The sequence below is a fragment of the Vigna radiata genome, unplaced genomic scaffold (genome assembly GCF_000741045.1).
Source record: "Vigna radiata var. radiata cultivar VC1973A unplaced genomic scaffold, Vradiata_ver6 scaffold_312, whole genome shotgun sequence".
Classification (NCBI taxonomy): domain Eukaryota; kingdom Viridiplantae; phylum Streptophyta; class Magnoliopsida; order Fabales; family Fabaceae; genus Vigna; species Vigna radiata.
In genome coordinates, this window is record NW_014543998.1 from 149,252 (window position 1) to 166,450 (window position 17,199).

General features: G+C 35.7%; 3 protein-coding genes across 6 annotated transcripts; 1 reads left to right on the plus strand and 2 right to left on the minus strand.

Moving 5' to 3' along the window:
* Positions 1–302: 302 nt before the first annotated feature.
* On the plus strand, positions 303–1,990 carry LOC106755232 (glutathione S-transferase F10). The gene is made up of 3 exons (XM_014637343.2): positions 303–551; positions 677–725; positions 1,235–1,990. Exons 1-3 carry the CDS (start codon positions 408–410, stop codon positions 1,687–1,689), a joined length of 648 nt encoding a protein of 215 aa, XP_014492829.1. The 5' UTR covers positions 303–407; the 3' UTR covers positions 1,690–1,990.
* Positions 1,991–3,136: 1,146 nt separating this feature from the next.
* On the minus strand, positions 3,137–10,562 carry LOC106755237. 4 transcript variants are annotated; one of them, XM_022778197.1, is made up of 8 exons: positions 10,068–10,562; positions 9,898–9,980; positions 8,365–8,444; positions 4,624–4,695; positions 4,413–4,539; positions 4,059–4,332; positions 3,865–3,969; positions 3,137–3,782 (listed from the first exon to the last, which is right to left on the minus strand). In XM_022778197.1, exons 6-8 carry the CDS (start codon positions 4,059–4,061, stop codon positions 3,240–3,242), a joined length of 651 nt encoding a protein of 216 aa, XP_022633918.1. In that variant the 5' UTR covers positions 4,062–4,332; positions 4,413–4,539; positions 4,624–4,695; positions 8,365–8,444; positions 9,898–9,980; positions 10,068–10,562; the 3' UTR covers positions 3,137–3,239. The 4 variants fall into 4 exon arrangements, with proteins under 4 accessions (XP_022633918.1, XP_022633916.1, XP_022633915.1 ...); XM_022778195.1 differs by having other exon boundaries at positions 4,059–4,329; positions 4,624–4,941; XM_022778194.1 differs by having other exon boundaries at positions 4,624–4,941.
* Positions 4,478–4,951, minus strand: LOC111241234 (pollen-specific leucine-rich repeat extensin-like protein 1). Its single transcript, XM_022778193.1, has 2 exons — positions 4,624–4,951; positions 4,478–4,539 (listed from the first exon to the last, which is right to left on the minus strand). Exons 1-2 carry the CDS (start codon positions 4,949–4,951, stop codon positions 4,478–4,480), a joined length of 390 nt encoding a protein of 129 aa, XP_022633914.1.
* Positions 10,563–17,199: the final 6,637 nt, after the last annotated feature.

The following is a 17,199-nucleotide window of genomic DNA, read 5'->3' on the forward strand; positions in this document are numbered from 1 at the left end:
ATATATATATATATATATATATATATATATATATATATATATATATATAGATATAAATATATATAAATCAGTTTTACAAAATTAATTAAATCAAATCAAAATTTTCACCAATAATTAAATCAAATCAAAATTTACATCCTTATAGATTTTGTTTTAGAACAAAATCTATATGGTAATAAAATATATTGAGTGCAGACAGTGGAAACATAAAGTTAAAATTAAAAAAAAAAAAAGTCAGTATAAAGATTAGCACTAACAAAGCAAAATGCTATTTGTGCTCAACAATTTACTAAACAATTCAAAAGTAATGTCTTTGGAGCTATACTCATGAATGAACAGCATAAAAGCACAACTTGACAGAAAACACATTCAAACTACAGAGAAAGAAAAACAATTTAGAGACAAAAATGGTGGTGAAGGTGTATGGTCCAACTTATGCATCCCCCAAAAGGGTGGTTGTGTGTCTGATTGAGAAGGAAATCGAGTTTGAAGCAGTGCATGTCGATCTCTTCAAGGGAGAGAATAAGGAACCCGAGTTCCTTAAGTTGCAGGTTCAATTTTTCTTTTGCTACTTAATTTTTTACCCACAAGCTGCACCTTCACTTGATTTTATGATTTTTGTAATATTTTCCTTTTTTTTCATGTTTAATTATACTTATGTCTGATGATTCTGCAGCCATTTGGATCACTTCCTGTTATTCAAGATGGTGATTATACTCTCTACGGTAAACCACAAAGCCCCTTTCTTATTTTCTGCCTTTCTTTTCGTTTCTTATGCCATATATGGTGGTTCAATATTTTATCTTTCTCTTCGGATGTTTTTCACCTATTGTTAACCTTATCTGTGTGGGTTTTTCAAACTATTTATCAAGAATGTTGTTTGAGTTGAGGTTAGGATTCTTCATTCTTAATCTGCACTTTTCCCTTTCCTAATTGATATTCCTTTGTTTTAAAAGAGGCATAGGGGTTATAAGTCAGTTACTACATGAAATTTGTGTATTAGTTGTTTTTGATAAACATGTGTTATGGTTTAATCCTTGATGCATCATAAATATCTTTACACTGAACCTTAATGGGGGTGGTATGAATTGGATTTTATTGTTTGAAATTTCCATCGTAGGATTATCCAAAATGTTGAATGCTTACTTCCCCGAAATACATTTTCTCTGTCTTTTTGCAAATGTAGGATAGTCTATGTCCATTCTGATACACTGATTTTAAACCAATGTTGCAGAATCTCGTGCAATAATCAGATACTTTGCAGAGAAGTATAAAGACCAAGGAACTGACTTGTTGGGAAAGACAATAGAAGAAAAGGGTCTTGTGGAACAATGGCTTGAAGTGGAAGCTCATAACTTTCACCCACCACTCTACAATTTGGTTATCAATGTTCTATTTGCCCCATTAATGGGAGCTACCTCAGACCAAAAAGTGATAGAAGAGAGTGATAAAAAGCTTGAGAAGGTGCTTGATGTTTATGAGGAGAGACTCTCAAAAAGCAAGTATTTGGCTGGTGATTTCTTCAGCCTTGCTGATCTTAGCCATCTCCCATTTGGTCATTATTTGGTGAACCAAACTGGAAGAGGGAATTTGGTTAGAGAAAGGAAGCATGTGAGTGCTTGGTGGGATGATATCAGCAACAGACCATCTTGGAAGAAGGTTCTTCAGTTATACAAATACCCTGTCTAGATGCTTAATTAGCCCTATTCCTATATTCGTGATGGTTCAGGGATGAGCCTTCTTTTTTCTAATACCTGCTTGAGAATAAAGTGGAGGCTATCTTCAAGATGTGGACCTGTAACTTGTTTTTGGATTTGGATCTTTTCCTCTGCTTAAATAAATATAGTTATATCTTATAAACTCAGATCTTGTCACAAATATTACCATATCCAAACAATAACGATGAGGGAAACCTCTCCTGTTTTAGGAGACTTTAGCTATTTATTGTGACAAAGTGATTTTTAATAAGTAAAATGTCATTTTATCCTTATAATTCTTACAAGTTGCTGCTAAAAAGTAAAGAAAGTGCCATCAAATTATCTTTATTGGTTTTATCGTCTTGGACTTATGATTCAGCAACGTGCTTTTTGTGAGGAGTATCATGACTTCATTCACTGTCTTTATTATTTCAAGATTGGTGTGTACTATGTCTAGTTGGTCACATAATACTTAGAGTTTGTCCTGTTATTGATCGATGAATATATGGAGCTCGTGTTGTTGGAGGTCAGCTTGATTATTCCTTCAGACAAACTCGGAAAGTTGAACTCGAATTCTCTTCCCTGGTTACGATTTTTTTTTTTTTTCTGTGTAATACCTCTTTCTGAAACATCATGATTGTTAATTTGACTTTGTGGGGGTATGCTTATTAAATCAATAACTTAATTAAGATCATTAAATACACACAGACTTAATTTAGATAATTATATACACATTTTATTTTATTTATTTTGTGGATCCATCAGAAATATTATATTTTAATTCTTAAAAGTGTTAAAAGTGATTATCTTTGACCTAATTGGCCAAAGTTTTTGAGACGGAGTTGGAGTATCTTAATACTATGTTGATGTTTCTTGGTGAGAAAGTCCTAACTTTTAAAGAGAAACATACATGTAAAAAGATTTAATAAGCATTTATCGAGGGAATTACAGAAGGCCACAATCCCTCGGAAAACGCCATAAGCAGTCGCTAAATATCCATTATTGAGGACCCGGCGACGGTTAGAAAGCTCTCGATAAATACGTCGTCGCTACTATTACCGAAGGCTATTGGCCCTCGGTAATTACAGCCTTCGGTAATTACCGAGGGCCAAAAGTCCTGGGTAATTACCGAAGGTTATTGGCCCTCGGTAATTACCGAAGGCTTCCGCCCTTCGGTAATTACCTAAGGCTTTTGACCCTCGGTAAAGCCTTCGGTTTGATGCAGGGAAAAATGTGCTGTATTTGTTTTCCTTGTCCAACCACACATACCTGTAGTGTAATGTTCACAACATACACAGTCCTACATAACAGTTTCAATCCACAAACAAACCTGCATATATATTGTCCATCCCAAAATCTTTCGTTCATTGATGAAAAATCATAAAGTACTAACATTATCATCATAATGTACTGACATCCATTTGTTCTAACAATATCATAATAGCAATATCATCCAATTCTAAGCAAAAATAAATGTACCAATATCATAATGTACTAACATCTAAATGTACTAACATTACTATGATCAATAACAAAATGAAACTAAAATTGTACAAAGTCTTCAAATGTATCTTCATCGTCCTGCTCATCTGTAGATGATTGGACTGGTGTGGGCTGGACTGGTGTGGGCTGGACTGATCTGGGCTGATGAGGGACGGTCGGTGACGGGGAGGGTCGTGGCTGGGTCGGAGGGACAGTGGAAGGAGTGTCTGAAGTTTGAGGCAGCACTCTCATGACCAGGGACTTGAAGCTTGAAAACTCGTCTCTCAAGTCAGTGTATTGTTCTCTCAATGCACGGTTTTCCTGGTCACGTTGCTCTAGTAGCTGTGTCAAGCGCTGGATGGCCTCGTCAGCAGAAGGGGTGGAAGAAGAAGAAGGTTGGTGCTTCAGTGTACCTCCTCTCGATGCTGTATAGTTTGTAGCAAGTTGTCCTACACAGTAGACTCGTCCCTTTTTCTTCCCACCAACGACATCGACCCAGCGCTGTGTCCTACGGATGTCGTCATCTGCATTACTTGCATCATCCGGTGTAGGAGCTGACCCATGTTCGGATCTAACTTGTGAAAGTCTCGTAGAAAATTCTTCCTGTGGAAACATTAAAAACAATGTCAAGGAATGATACAATAACATAATCATGTGGATTACTAATACTAGGAGTGCTATTTACATGAGTCTTGCGAGATCTTGCATCAACGAATTCATTAGTGCCCTTCCGAACATGGGTCTGTGCAAAGAGCTCGTCAACATGGACCGCAAGTCCAAGAGCTTGTGCCTGTAACATAATTTAGACTTATTAGTGTATATGAAATATAAAATACATAAGTTATATATGAAAAAAACAGAAAAGTAAAGAAAGTTTACCATACGAATGGAATGCTCGTGAATTATGATCAACCCGCCAGTGTGCAAGGCACCACCCTTTTCAGACGCTCTGTTCCTCTGGGCTGTAACTCTTCTTGCGAAACTCTACTGAATTCCAATGTGCAAGCAAAGAGTTCCAAATGATTTCGCCCATCCAGTAAGGGCGCTCCCCTGCAATTCGGGCATCCCTAAACATATCTGAGAGCCGATGAGATGCTTTCATCTGAAAATTTCTATGTATTTGACTTTCATGTTCAGCTTTCCACTGCATCTTCTTTTGCAATGATGAACAAAACAAACATTGATTAAGACATGGTAAGATATGAATGATAATTAGTTTAAAGTGTTGTTCACCTTAAAACGCTCCCAGAATGGCTTTCTGCCATCTATAGGTATTGCTCCCCAAGTAGGCCATGGAGTCAAATACTGTTGCTTAATTGATCGTGTGATGGCCTGGGAAGCAACCCTGGATGGAATAAACCTTCATATAAAGAAGAAAAAGTCATTTCAAATAAGACAATGTTTAAAACATCAATCAAAGTTAAAAAAGGGATTAAAGTCTTACCCTTTTCCATATGGCTGAATCCATGGTTGATCATGGAGGAACGGGTCAACACATCACTATCATCAGCTGAATCTGGATCAGTAAATGGTGTGGCAGTCTCAGAAGGCGGTCTAGAAGATGAGGAAGGTATAGAAGTAGGGTCAGGGGGAGGAAGAGGCTCTTCTGCAGGGGTAGGAGGAGGAGGGTGTACTGGAGGGGTGGGAGGAGGAGGGTGTACTGCATGGGTGGGAGGAGGAGGGTGTACTACAGGGGTAGGTGGAGGATGGTGTACAGTATGAGTAGGGGGAAGGTGTACTGCAAGAGTAGGGGAAGGGTGTACTGCAGGCATAGGGGTAACTCAAAACTGATATGTAACTCAAAACCAAATTGCTACCAAAATTCACCTTTGTACTTCCCAAAATTGACTCAAAATATGTGGTTTTGGAAGTGATTTTGGTGCCTAATCCATTCTGACACTTTTCACTTGATTTCAACAGTTTTAGTTCATCAAAATACACTTGTTTGAACTCTAATTAGGCACAAAACAGAACTAGAACTCAGATTCACTATTTTTAGCCTAACTAGTTTTAGGTTATAACTTGTCATATTTTGAGTTTTAGGTATTTTTTGTAGTGTCAGTTCTTAATTAGCTAGGTTTCACCATTCTAAACATGTTAGGATACTTTCTTTCTAGTTTATTTTCCTAGTTAAGTGTAGTTTGCAATTGTAGTACACCTTTTTTGAGGTTTGAGTAGTGATTTTTAGCTACTTCATCTACTTTTTTAGGTTTCAAGTAGGCAAACTTTGAGATTTAGCTATTTCATCTATTTTGACATGTTTCTTAGCTTCCTTTAACATCTTTAAACTTGTTAGGATTTTTAGAATACACACTCTTAGGTTACTTTAGGTCAATTCTCGTTTTCTTACCTATTTAGTACACTGTTTAGGTTTAACTGGCCAAATTTTGAGATTTAGGTAGTTCATCCACTTTGACATCTTTCTTAGCTTTATTTAGGTACTTTAAACTTGTTAGGATAACAAAATTATACATTCTTAGGTTTCCTTAGGTTAATTTCGAAACTGTAACCTATTTAGTATAGTTTTTAGGCTTTAAGTAGTGTAATATTAGGTCCTTAATAGTCAAATCTTTAACTTCTTTGTATTTTCGAATTTTGCCCTTATTTTTATCTTTCTTTTATGTTTTAAAACTTGTGTACATAGTTTTTTTACTGCTTTGGTTAATACTTAAAGACACCATGCATTATGACCATTTTTAGCCTATTCTAGCAACTAGTTTTAAGTTCTAGGGTGTCATATTTTGAGTTATAGGTTGTTTTTGTAGTGTGAGTTTCTAATTAGCTAGGTTTTACCCTTTTAAACTTGTTAGGACAGTTTCTTACAAGTTTCTAATTGAGTTTTTTAATTGTGTTTAAACTTTGAAATGAATCATAAACATGTTACAATTCAAAATCACTACTCTACTTCCATTTTAACTCAAAATATGATGGTTTAAAGACCAAATCTGCATATAAGCTAAAATATGACCAAATGAACAGTGATATCTACTTTAGAACACCAATTTAAGCTTGTTCAAGCTTTCCAATAGCATAAAAACAACAAAATTCGAACATCACCCTTGCTAGAGCAAATTTATGTAGCAAATTACACCATTATACCATGGTGATAGATTTTCCAACCTTCTTTGATTTTCCAAACTTCAGCAACTTTGTTTTATCAATTGAAGCATGTTAAAACTCAAATTTAACTCAAAACCAAACTGGTACTCAAAATCACCTTTCTACTTCCCAAAATTGACTCAAAATTTGTGGTTTTGGAAGTGATTTTGTGCCTAAACCATTCTGACACTTTGTTAAACATTTCAACAGTTTTAATTCATCCAAAAAGACTTTTTTGAACTATAATTAGGCACAAAATAGAACTCCAACTCAGATTCACTTTGCAAGTTCCAAAAATGGCACAAATTTTGCATAATATGGGTTATTAGGTTTCAATTTTCGTGNTGATGTGATTCTATGCTATTTGGCAGTTTAAACAAGTCCTAAATGTTGTTTTAAACTTGTTAGAACATTCAAATTGAAGCCAGACTCATGAATGTGCAAAATACCATATTCACACCTCTTTTTTGAGTGATATTGGCAAGTAGAATGGTGAGTATGCTAAACAGTTTGGTTTTGAACCCAATTAGAGTTCAAAGAAGTTTAAACTCAGAAATTGAAGTTGTTGAATGTATTACTAGAGTGTTAGAATCACTTGTGCACGAATTCACTTTTAAAACCACACATCTTAGGTCAATTCTTTTGGAGCAGAGCTAGAAAAACTTGGTTTCAATCTGCATTTCAATTTTCTTGCTTTCCTAATCTGTTTTAGAACCATTTTAGGATCTAAAATTTTGTGCCTCCTTCATTTCTACACCCTTCTTGATTGCTTTAAAGATGTTTGGCTTCCTAAATATCAATTTTAAAACCAATTTATGGAGCATAATCTGGTGCAGTTAACTAATGTGTTTGGTGATTGTTTTTGCTGATTTGAATGGTGTTTTGAAGTCCAATTGGAGCAACCAAGCTATGAAAAAGAGGGGCAGCAGGTTTATTTATGCAATGCAAGTTTAAGGGAGGAGATCTTAGCTTCAAAAGTCATGATATGATCAAAATATACTTTATGAGGTCAGAATATTAAGAGGTAACCAAACAATTCCACAAAAAGGAAGGCATATTAAAAGTCTAATTATGCAGTGTGTGTTTTGGAAAACTCTAGGACAACCAGATAAGTGGTAGGGGAATTGGCGGAGGAATTGGTGGTCATAGAGAAGGTTTACTGCAATTTATCACCGAATCATGTCATTGACATGCTAAATCTAGCCTGGTGATGAATTAGTCCAGCCTAACTCATTGTTCAAAGTTCATTTCTTCTGTGTAGTTGTTTAATTTGCTACATTATTAGCTATTATAAGGTCAAATTTCTGAATCTGGTATTTCTATGCCAAATAATAGCTCAAAAAACTTTGTTTTGATGATTTAAAATTGTTGTAAAATTCTAATTGGACTCATAACCACTGTTGTGCAATTCCACTACTCAAAACCTCAATTTAGAGTTCATTTTTTCTAGTGTAACTCTCCTACTTCAAAAACATTTCTAGGCCCTTCATCAAAACTCCTCCTCTGCTTAGAAAAAGCTTCCTTAACCTCCTTTCTCAGCTCCTTTTGCTAAACCAATTGTTGCACAAGAGATACTACAGCTTTGGGAAATGCTACCAATCCATATCACTAACAATTGGGGGAGGAATTGGCACTGACAGAGAAGGGTATAGGAGGAATTGGCAGTGATAGAGGAATTGGAGAAAGAATTCTTCAAAGACAATTCATTTAAAAATTGAAATAGCTTAATTTAAAACAATTCATCCTCAATTAATTTTAATTTCTTTACAATTACTAAATCCCATATCCAAACACATTTCAGTTTGGTAGGACCACTTCATGCTAAATTCTGTCATATTTTATTCAACATTTGCATTCTAATTCAAACTTGGGACATCTCATTAGTTATTAGGCATCCAGATGTTGGAAAAAGAAAATGGTAACACATATATAGAGAAAAATTTAAAACATATATAGAGAAAAACTTGGGACATCTCATTAGTTATTCAACATTTTCATTACTGGGCACAACACATACAAAGACAAAAGTGCAAAGAAAGAATAGAACAAAACACAATAGTGATGATACATGCTCAAATTTACCTACCTGGAAATGAACTGTTGGCAACTTTAACCCGCTGTGTTGGAACCTTCCACACGTTTTATGACTCAGCCCTGATCAAAGCCCTAACACCAAGAAATATTAATCATTAATGATAAAACAACATCTCTGTATAAAACAACATATTTAATGATAACTTACAACATTACTTCCTTCTTATAAAAATATCCAAACATATTAGAACATGATTTAACATGAGCATGGAACAGTTTGGTATATATTCTCTAAAACATGCAGTACATATATATTATGAGATTACATCTACAATATCAGTCAACAACTTGATAATTATATTTGTTAAAATTACTGTATAATTTGACACATAATCTAATGAAAATAAAATAAATATGAACAAAACCAGCATGTTGGTTAATTCAGTTAAAGAGTACAATAATTGATTGAAAATGTGGGAAATTATTCAGCAGGATCATGAGCTGTCTTTTATATACGATTTTTAAGTTCAACAAATATACTTTTAAAGAAATTATTAGCAGAAGAAAAAACAAACCATCTTATGTGCATCTCCTTTTTTCAAAAAAAAAATAAAAATCATTCTTTTTATCAAAGGTAACTTTTGACTCCATTAGTCTTCTCCCATTTATCATGCACACGAGAATACTACTTTTAACACTCAACTTTCTTACTCTCCTTTCTTCTTTAACTTGCTTTTCTTTGCTTGCAAGAATACAAGAAAGAAAGTCACTGTATCACCACTCATCTCAAGTTGGTAGGTAGGGCTTGTGTGTGGTTGAGAAAGAAACTTTACTTGCCACAGGAGTGAGAAAGATAGCCACTAGTGAATAGAGAGAGAGAGAGAGACTAAACTTGAAAAAGGCAGATTTGATTTTTAGGGATAGGCTAGTTTCTTTGGAACCATGTAGTAATCCCTTTTGTTCACTCGTGGATGGTTATGAAGCTACACGAATTGTGTTCTTAAGGGTCCAAACTTTGGACCCAGAAAATGCTTCCAAAATCATGGGTTTGCTTCTGCTTCAAGACCATGGTGAAAAGGAAATGATNANATTAGCATTTGGTCCAGAAGCACTTGTTCACTCAGTGATTGTTAAAGCCNGCAAGGAGTTAGGTTTACCTTTGAACTCTCCGCCAACACCCTCCACTCCTCCTTCTCCTTCACCCTTCCTTCCGAGGCAGAACTCTACTTCTTCAAGGCTCAATGGTATCAGCCTTCCTCCTGCTCTCACCATTCCAAACCCTTCTTCTACTTCTTCTTCATGGCCTACTATGTCTGAGCTTCAAACCCATGATAGTTTGATGAGCCCCAACAATTTGGTTGTTGGCTCTTCTACTTCTTCATCCTCCTTATCCTTTTATGCAAATGGAGATGGTGATGATACATACTCAAAATTAGCATCAAGGCTATCATCAAATCAAACATTTCATACATGCTCAAATTGAAAACTTTACAATCCAAATTCAATTATAATTCACCCTCTGTTCTAAAGGCAATTAACAGAACACAATGAACATGGCATATACAAGAGGATAAACTTTACCTACCTAGAAATGATGAACTGTTGGTAACTTTAACCCGCTGTGTTGGAACCTTCCACACATTTTATGACTCAGCCCTGATCAAAGCCCTAACACCAAGAAATATTAATCATTAAACACCCTGTTACCAAAAATAGGGGCTGAACACATTCAGTTTCAAACACAAATCTACTTACCTTGACGACAGGGGAAGAAAAACAACACCAAATGTCCACCGCAGGGATTATCGACACTCTCCCTCCCCGACAGCCTCCTGGAAAGCGGCGCAAAAGGTAGCAAGTAAGCCGTCAACGAAAACCCCTCAATCGTAAACTTAACCCCTAACGAGAAACGCATCCTTGAGCCTCGCGTCCTCCTCAGACCACCAAACCACCTCGAAGCAACCTCACCACCGCCAATCAAAGAAGGAAGACAATGGTGATTGGCAGCAAAGCAGAAACAATGTTCTCGGACTCAACTGGATTGGGGAACGAATAAAGATAGCTGGCGCGAAGAAGTGAAATTGATAGAGGGAAAACCCAATTGGTATATCATATATCAGCGTGACTCTTACCGACGGTCCAAAGCCTTCGGTAATTTCGCTGTCCAATACCGAAGGACAAAAGCCCTCGGTAATCTACACTTAAAATGACCGTCGGAAAAGCCTTCGGTAAATTCGAATTACCGAAGGCCTTAAAGCCCTCGATAAAAACCCCTTGGTAATTAACAATTTTCCTGTAAGGCAATAAAAGAATAATGATTTATATTCCTGGAATAGTAAATGAGAAACATAATTAGGAGAGTGGAGTCTTACAGTTGAGTATTATGATTGAGTCCTCATTCCTACAGTGGAATATTATACTTTTCAGCTTTGTAAGTTGAGTAAACAAATATACATTGTTATATTATAATTCACAATTATCAAATTACAGCAAAAACATACATAACGGAAGACCCATCATATATTAGCATAGAATTTCCTTAGCCTGATTTAAGAAGGCTTCAAGAAGACCTCATGGTAGACTCACCATATGCAAGAACAAGCTCAAACCCCTTATCATCTTCACTTGCGACAACACCAACACCCTTAAAATGAACGTCATGGAAGTCGCCGATGGTTGCGACACCTTCGATACTGTCTCCACCTTTGCATGTTGATGCTAGAAAGGCATTTTCATCATGAACAACACCAGAACTGTTTGTTAAGACAAGATTGTCTACAAGATTAAACTGTCTAAACATCCTCATATGCTTTAAAGTCTAACAAACAACAATAAACGATATGAGCATATGATAATGTTATCATTAGAATAACAATACAACTAAAATATAAAAGGTTTGTCTCATGCTCTGAAAATCTAAACATCTTGAGGAAAGCATTAGTAAAAACACCAAGGTACGAACATACACACCACTAAAAGATTTCTCTATTTAATGCGGCAATGAGGGTCTTGATGAATGCTATTAATGTTATAAATCGTTAGGCAATGATCAAACAAACTCTCAATATATCTTGTTAGATGAAAACTCAAAAAATGTTTTTGGAAAGCACGCTAAAGCCTTAAATAAATGCATCTTTGAATTAAACAGAGAAAAACTTAAAGAAGCATCTATATAGGCTAGATGATACCATGTGCAAACGTTCTACTTCATCTAATAGTGAAGTCTTCTTTAATTGCTTGTTATTGTTAAGCCCCTGACAAGTGTACGAGATCGTTATTAAATAATATAAACGGGTAAGTCTGAGTATCGTTTCCCAAAGGACTCTTAGGCCTTAACTTTCATGTAACCTAATTACATAAGACTTGAGAAAAGAATAAAGTTTTGATTGTTAAATGCAAAAACAGAATTAAACATGCAAATGCAGTGAATCAATGGTTGAGGAAAAACTATGGATAAATGGTGTTGTTGGGGTTTACAATTTCATCTTATCCACTCTCATATATCTACTCTTCTTATTTACTTCACTTATTTATCCAATTGCCATGCAAACTTTCTAGTCTACCCTTAACCCAATCTCTTGGTGAAAAGAGCCTATTATTAATTACCGGCTTCCTATCCCTAGCCTCCCCTAGTAACTAGTAATGCAATGCGATCGGAAGCAAATACAGTTGACTGTCCTACCCCTATCCCTAGGCGATATTGGCATAATCAAGGAATTTCTCACCAGTTCATGACATTACCGTACATCCCCATATCGATAAAGACAAACATCTTTTCCTAAATGAGTTAAACAATAAAAGCATTAGGCATAGATGAGAACCCACCAATTGAGAAACAAGTATATGACAAACATATGAAATAAATAAGAATTTGAATATATGAGAGCTTCAAAAGATTACATTGTTCCCCAACAACAAAGGGTTTAGTTCACCATAATCATGGTGAAACTAGATGAATTGAATGGAAAGAATGAAAATATAAACCCTAGATTTGGTATGTTGGAGCTTCCACATCCAAAATCCTCCTCCAAGGGGTGAAAAGAGTGTTGTGTTGTCTTCCTCTGCTAAAAGATTGAGTATTGATTCTCACTGGGCCTATATATAGGCCAAAAAGATAACAGAAAGATCACATAATCCACCAAATAACAACAGAAAACCGCCGAGGCGCCTAAGTAAACCGCTCAGCAGTTTCCCCTTAATCATAGGACCGCTCAGAGCCCAAAACTACCGCTTAACGCCAAAAACTAACCGCTCAGCGGTTGGGTCAACTTTTCTGGTTGACTGATTGACTTTTCTAGCTGACGGATTGACTTTTCTGCATTTTGGTTGACTTTTCAGCACTCCAACCATTTGATACTTCAACCTTTCTTCCAATTCATTCCAAAAACCTATAAAATAAAGGGAAACGAAGCATAAAACCAAGAAAACCATCTTTGACTCTCTTATTCTATAACTTAATAAAAATGTATGATTTCAAGCTAATTCTAAGCCATAAAGGGTGTGATTTAATATCAAAATTAAGTATGAAAATAACTGTTTTTCAACTGTTATCACAGCCCCAAACTTAGAATTTTGCTTGTCCTCAAGCAAAACAAGATGTAACTCAGTTTTCAAACAATCACTACAATGGATTAATACTTTCCAAAAGTCTTTCTTCCAAGACAAGTAATCACTCTTAGCTTATCATAAAAATATCAGTCAAGATGTAAGATGCATTACTTCCATTAAACTCAATATGGTGGTCACATAATCACAGTCTTTCCAACAGATGCTATTATCATGAATGACCAATTAACCAAGCACAAATGCAATCATGTATAATTGGAACTACTCCTCACCAAGGAAATTGTTTCACTCAAGCACACAAGTGTATATTGAGGTGACTCATTCTCTCTACTATTACAATGTCACACAAATTAACTTTGCCTTTCATTTAACCACAATCAATCATACTCAAAAGCAAGTTATCATCACAAGGACTTTTTATGGCGTGTAACGTGGTTGGGCTAAGAAGAACATTGGTTTTTCTGGATCACAAAATCCTTGAGTTAAGAGAGTTATTCGCATTTATAATTTAAGCACAAACTCTCTTTAAACAACCAATCTCACTCATTCCCAACTTTCCCTTTTCTTTGCATTGAGCTTTTTCTTCTCATTTTATCTTTTTTTCTTTTCTCTTTCTTTTATCTTTTTCATCTTTTCATGTTTTGCTCAACACATTAGCTCAATGCTTATCTTATTCTTTTTCAACTTTCCCAACAGCCCTAAACTTGAACCTTTATCAATACCACCCAATAATTCTCAACTTAACTCAAGGTAAAGATTTGCAAAAGGGTTTTCTCATACTGTTTAAGGCTTAGGTTCAAAAAGGGTAGAACACATTGTGCTCTTTTTAATTGGGATGAAACTTTTTGCATTGGCTAAGAAAGGGCTAAACAAAGATGGCCTTGATCATATGACACATGCAAGCAAGTGATTTAATCATAGAAACCTGGGCAAAGTCATTCATGCTTTCACAATAATAGAAATCATTCAATCAAAAACTGTGGAGTTCAAAACTGCACAAATGCTAGTTTCAAGTTCCACTACATAGATACACATCCTGCCCAGTATCATAATCACAATCATGTTATCATGCATTTATTCATATATATTGTGAACAACCACCTGTATATAGCATCTCATATATCATCTCAACATCAATCAATATAAAAGCCTCATCAAGCATACTCATCACAAATCATCATCAACCCATTGTATCAGATATAAGTTCTAAACCAAGTACATCAACTCCTATTCTAACAACAGAAGCAAATATAACATAATTCAAAAAGATAAGTTTAGAAAATTAGGTTACCTCCCAGGTAGCGCTTGTTTAACGTCACGAGCCTGACCCAAACCTTTCTAGCACTTGTCAGTAAGTGCAAATCTTTCCAACACCCATTAGTAGGTGTGCTTCCCTGTATCATCACCAAGATTTAAAAATTTAAAGTACAAAAATATTGTTCTTGGATCACTGGGGTGCCTCCCAGTAAGCGCTCTTTTAACGTCATTAGCTTGACCGGTAAAGCTCAAGCACCCATCAGTAGGTGTTGATATTCTTCTTATCACCAACTTTAAAAGCTTTGTCTGCTTTAATAGTCTTGAGAACTCATAACCTATTCTGGAATTTCACTTGGTGTGCCAGGTTTGAGTTTGTCACTTTTCACATCAGGGTGTTGGTGAACCAATTCTCCTTCCTTATCCGCCTGCTGATGATCTTGTGCTCCTAATACAAATTTTTATCCTGCACATACTAAAGAACACTGCACTAGAGCACATAATTAGCCCAAAAATAAAAACAGTAACAAATATTTTTTAATTTTAATTTTTTTTAAAACAAAAAAAAACAGAAAAACATATATTATTTTTTTTTAAATAAAGATAGAAAAATAAGAACATAAAAATAGAAAAATAAAAACAGAAAGATAAAAACAGAATGATACTCCCCTTGCTTGATATTCTTTTCTTTTTCTTCTTCCTGCTGAATTTTTTCAAAAAGTTGAGAACACCAAGCACNTGTTTCCATGTCTCAATCATAGGAACTTTAATCTCCAATTTCTTGAAGATTTCAATAAAGCACTTAAAATTCTTTTCTTTCCTATGATATTTCTTTTGATGAGGAAGAGGTGTTGCATATGATCTTTTCTTCTTTCCTCTCTTCCTCTTTTTCTTAATCTCCTCCCTCAACTTTCTCTTTTTCTCTTTTCTTCTTTTCTTCTTTTCTTCTTTATTTTCGCATATTTTTTCTTTTTTTCTTTTTTCTCAACCACTGCTTTTTCTCCCTCATCATCATTATCTTCCTCAACCATATTTTCTGTTTCTTCTTCCTTTAAATCTCTCTATCTTTTCTTCCTCAATCTTCTCCTCCTTTTTCTCCAATTTTTTCTCCTATATCTTCTCCTCCTTTCTCTCTATTTTTTTCTCCTTTATCTGCTCTTCATATATCTTTATCTTTTCCTCCTCTATCTTTTCTTTATTTCTCTCCATTTTTTTCTCCTTTATCTTCTCCTCATTTATCTCTATCCTTTCTTCCTCTATCTTCTCCTCCTTTCTCTCCATTTTTTTCTCCTCATCTATCTCTATCCTTTTTTCCTCTATCTTCTCATCAACAACCTTATCACTTTTCGAGATAGTGGCTTGGCATTCCTCCCTAGGGTTAACTTCAATACTAACCCTAGAATCATTCAAAGATGCAGTCGCGCAATCTAATTCTATCTCCTTCCTTTTACATCTTACGTCATCACATTCTGAAAAGGAAATCATATTCTGCAATACTTGTTGGAATGTCTATTCACGACTTTCTGATGGAGATAATTGCTTCCAATGTTTTTTATTTTCCTCCAGCCAGCGTTGTTCAGCTTCTCTCAATGTTTTTCTTGGCATAGAGGATTGTTTTTGCCAAAGACATTGTTCAACTTCCTTCTCTCTTTCTTCAAGTGTAGGAGAATATTGTTGCCTTTGACGCTCTGCTTCTTTAAGTGAAGGACGATATTGTTGTCTTTGACATTCTCGTAATTCCTCACGTTGTTGCATCTCCTCCAAACTTCTAATGAAAGACATATTCATACCCGTCATCCGCTGGTAAAATTCGTCATCTGTGGTATCCCTGCGTGGAGTAATTTGTGGCTCGGCAGCTTGCCCAAATTGACTTTGATCCATGTATGAGTGAGGTTCCCAACAGTGGTTGAAATCATTTTGGTAGAATTGAGTACCCATATAATCACATTCTTGTCCAAACTGCATCCTGCAAACATTAGGCACAAAACCCTTGAAAACATTTATTAGAACAAAAATAAAAAAAACAAACATAAAATCGAGTCAAATTTAATCAGTTTACACTACTAGATAAATGAAACCACGAGTCCCCGGCAACGGCACCAAAAACTTGTTAAGCCCCTGGTAAGTGTACCAGATCGTTATCAAGTAATATAAACGGGTAAGTCCAAGTATCGTTTCCCAAAGGACTCTTAGGCCTTAACTTTCACCTAACCTAATTTCATAAGACTTGAGAAAAGAATAAAGTTTTGATTGTTAAATGCAAAAACAAAATTAAACATGCAAATGCAATGAATCAATGGTTGAGGAAAAACTATGGATGAATGGTGTTGTTGGGGTTTACAATTTCATCTTATACACTGATGAAGGTTGAAAAACAGTTATTTTCATATGTCATTTTAGACCAAATTACGCCCTTTACTACTTGGAATGAGCTTACAATCAAGCAAAACTCAATAAATGAGTCTGTAGAGAGTCAAAAGCTGTTTTTAGCGATATTATGCTTGTTTTGCATTGTTTTGTAGCTATTTTGAGAAAGTGAAGAATGGAGTTGAAGATAAAGGCCGTAGAGTCAAGAAAAGAGAAGAAAATTGAAGATTTGAAGAGTCGACGCACCGCTTGGCGGCTACTTACACCGCTGGGCGGTCCAGGGCGAGGAGTAAGCACCTGGCATTGGCGTTGGGCGGTTTTGAGGGAAACCGTCGGGCGGTAGACCCTACCGCCGGGCGGTAGTGCGATTTGTGGGAAATCGTTGGGCGCCACACTTATACCGTCGGGCGGTTGTCTGCTGAGCTTGGACCTGTTTTCTGTGTTTTTATGATCTGTTTAGGCTTGGGCTTGTTTTATGTTATTTTTATGCCCTATTTAAAGGCCAGAACGTCTTAGAGTTTGTATCTTTTGATGGCTTAGGCACAGAAACACACTTTTCACCCCTTTGGGGTAGATTTGTAGATGGTGACAACTCTCCTTTTCTCTTTTTTAGGGTTTGTATCTCTTTTGTTCCATTCTTCATCTAGATTCACCATGAAAATGGTGAACTAAACCCTATTGTTGTTGGGGGAAACAATGT

Coding starts and splice junctions, on each gene's coding strand:
- LOC106755237 (XM_022778197.1), bottom strand. Junction 3,783..3,864: donor CAAGATCTCGCAAGACTCAT/GTAAATAGCACT, acceptor ATGTTTCCACAG/GAAGAATTTTCTACGAGACT.
- LOC111241234 (XM_022778193.1), bottom strand. CDS start 4,951: ATGCCTGCAGTACACCCTTCCCCTACTCTTGCAGTACACCTTCCCCCT. Junction 4,540..4,623: donor ATTCAGCCATATGGAAAAGG/GTAAGACTTTAA, acceptor CTTTATATGAAG/GTTTATTCCATCCAGGGTTG.
- LOC106755232 (XM_014637343.2), top strand. CDS start 408: ATGGTGGTGAAGGTGTATGGTCCAACTTATGCATCCCCCAAAAGGGTG. Junction 552..676: donor CCGAGTTCCTTAAGTTGCAG/GTTCAATTTTTC, acceptor ATGATTCTGCAG/CCATTTGGATCACTTCCTGT. Junction 726..1,234: donor TGGTGATTATACTCTCTACG/GTAAACCACAAA, acceptor CCAATGTTGCAG/AATCTCGTGCAATAATCAGA.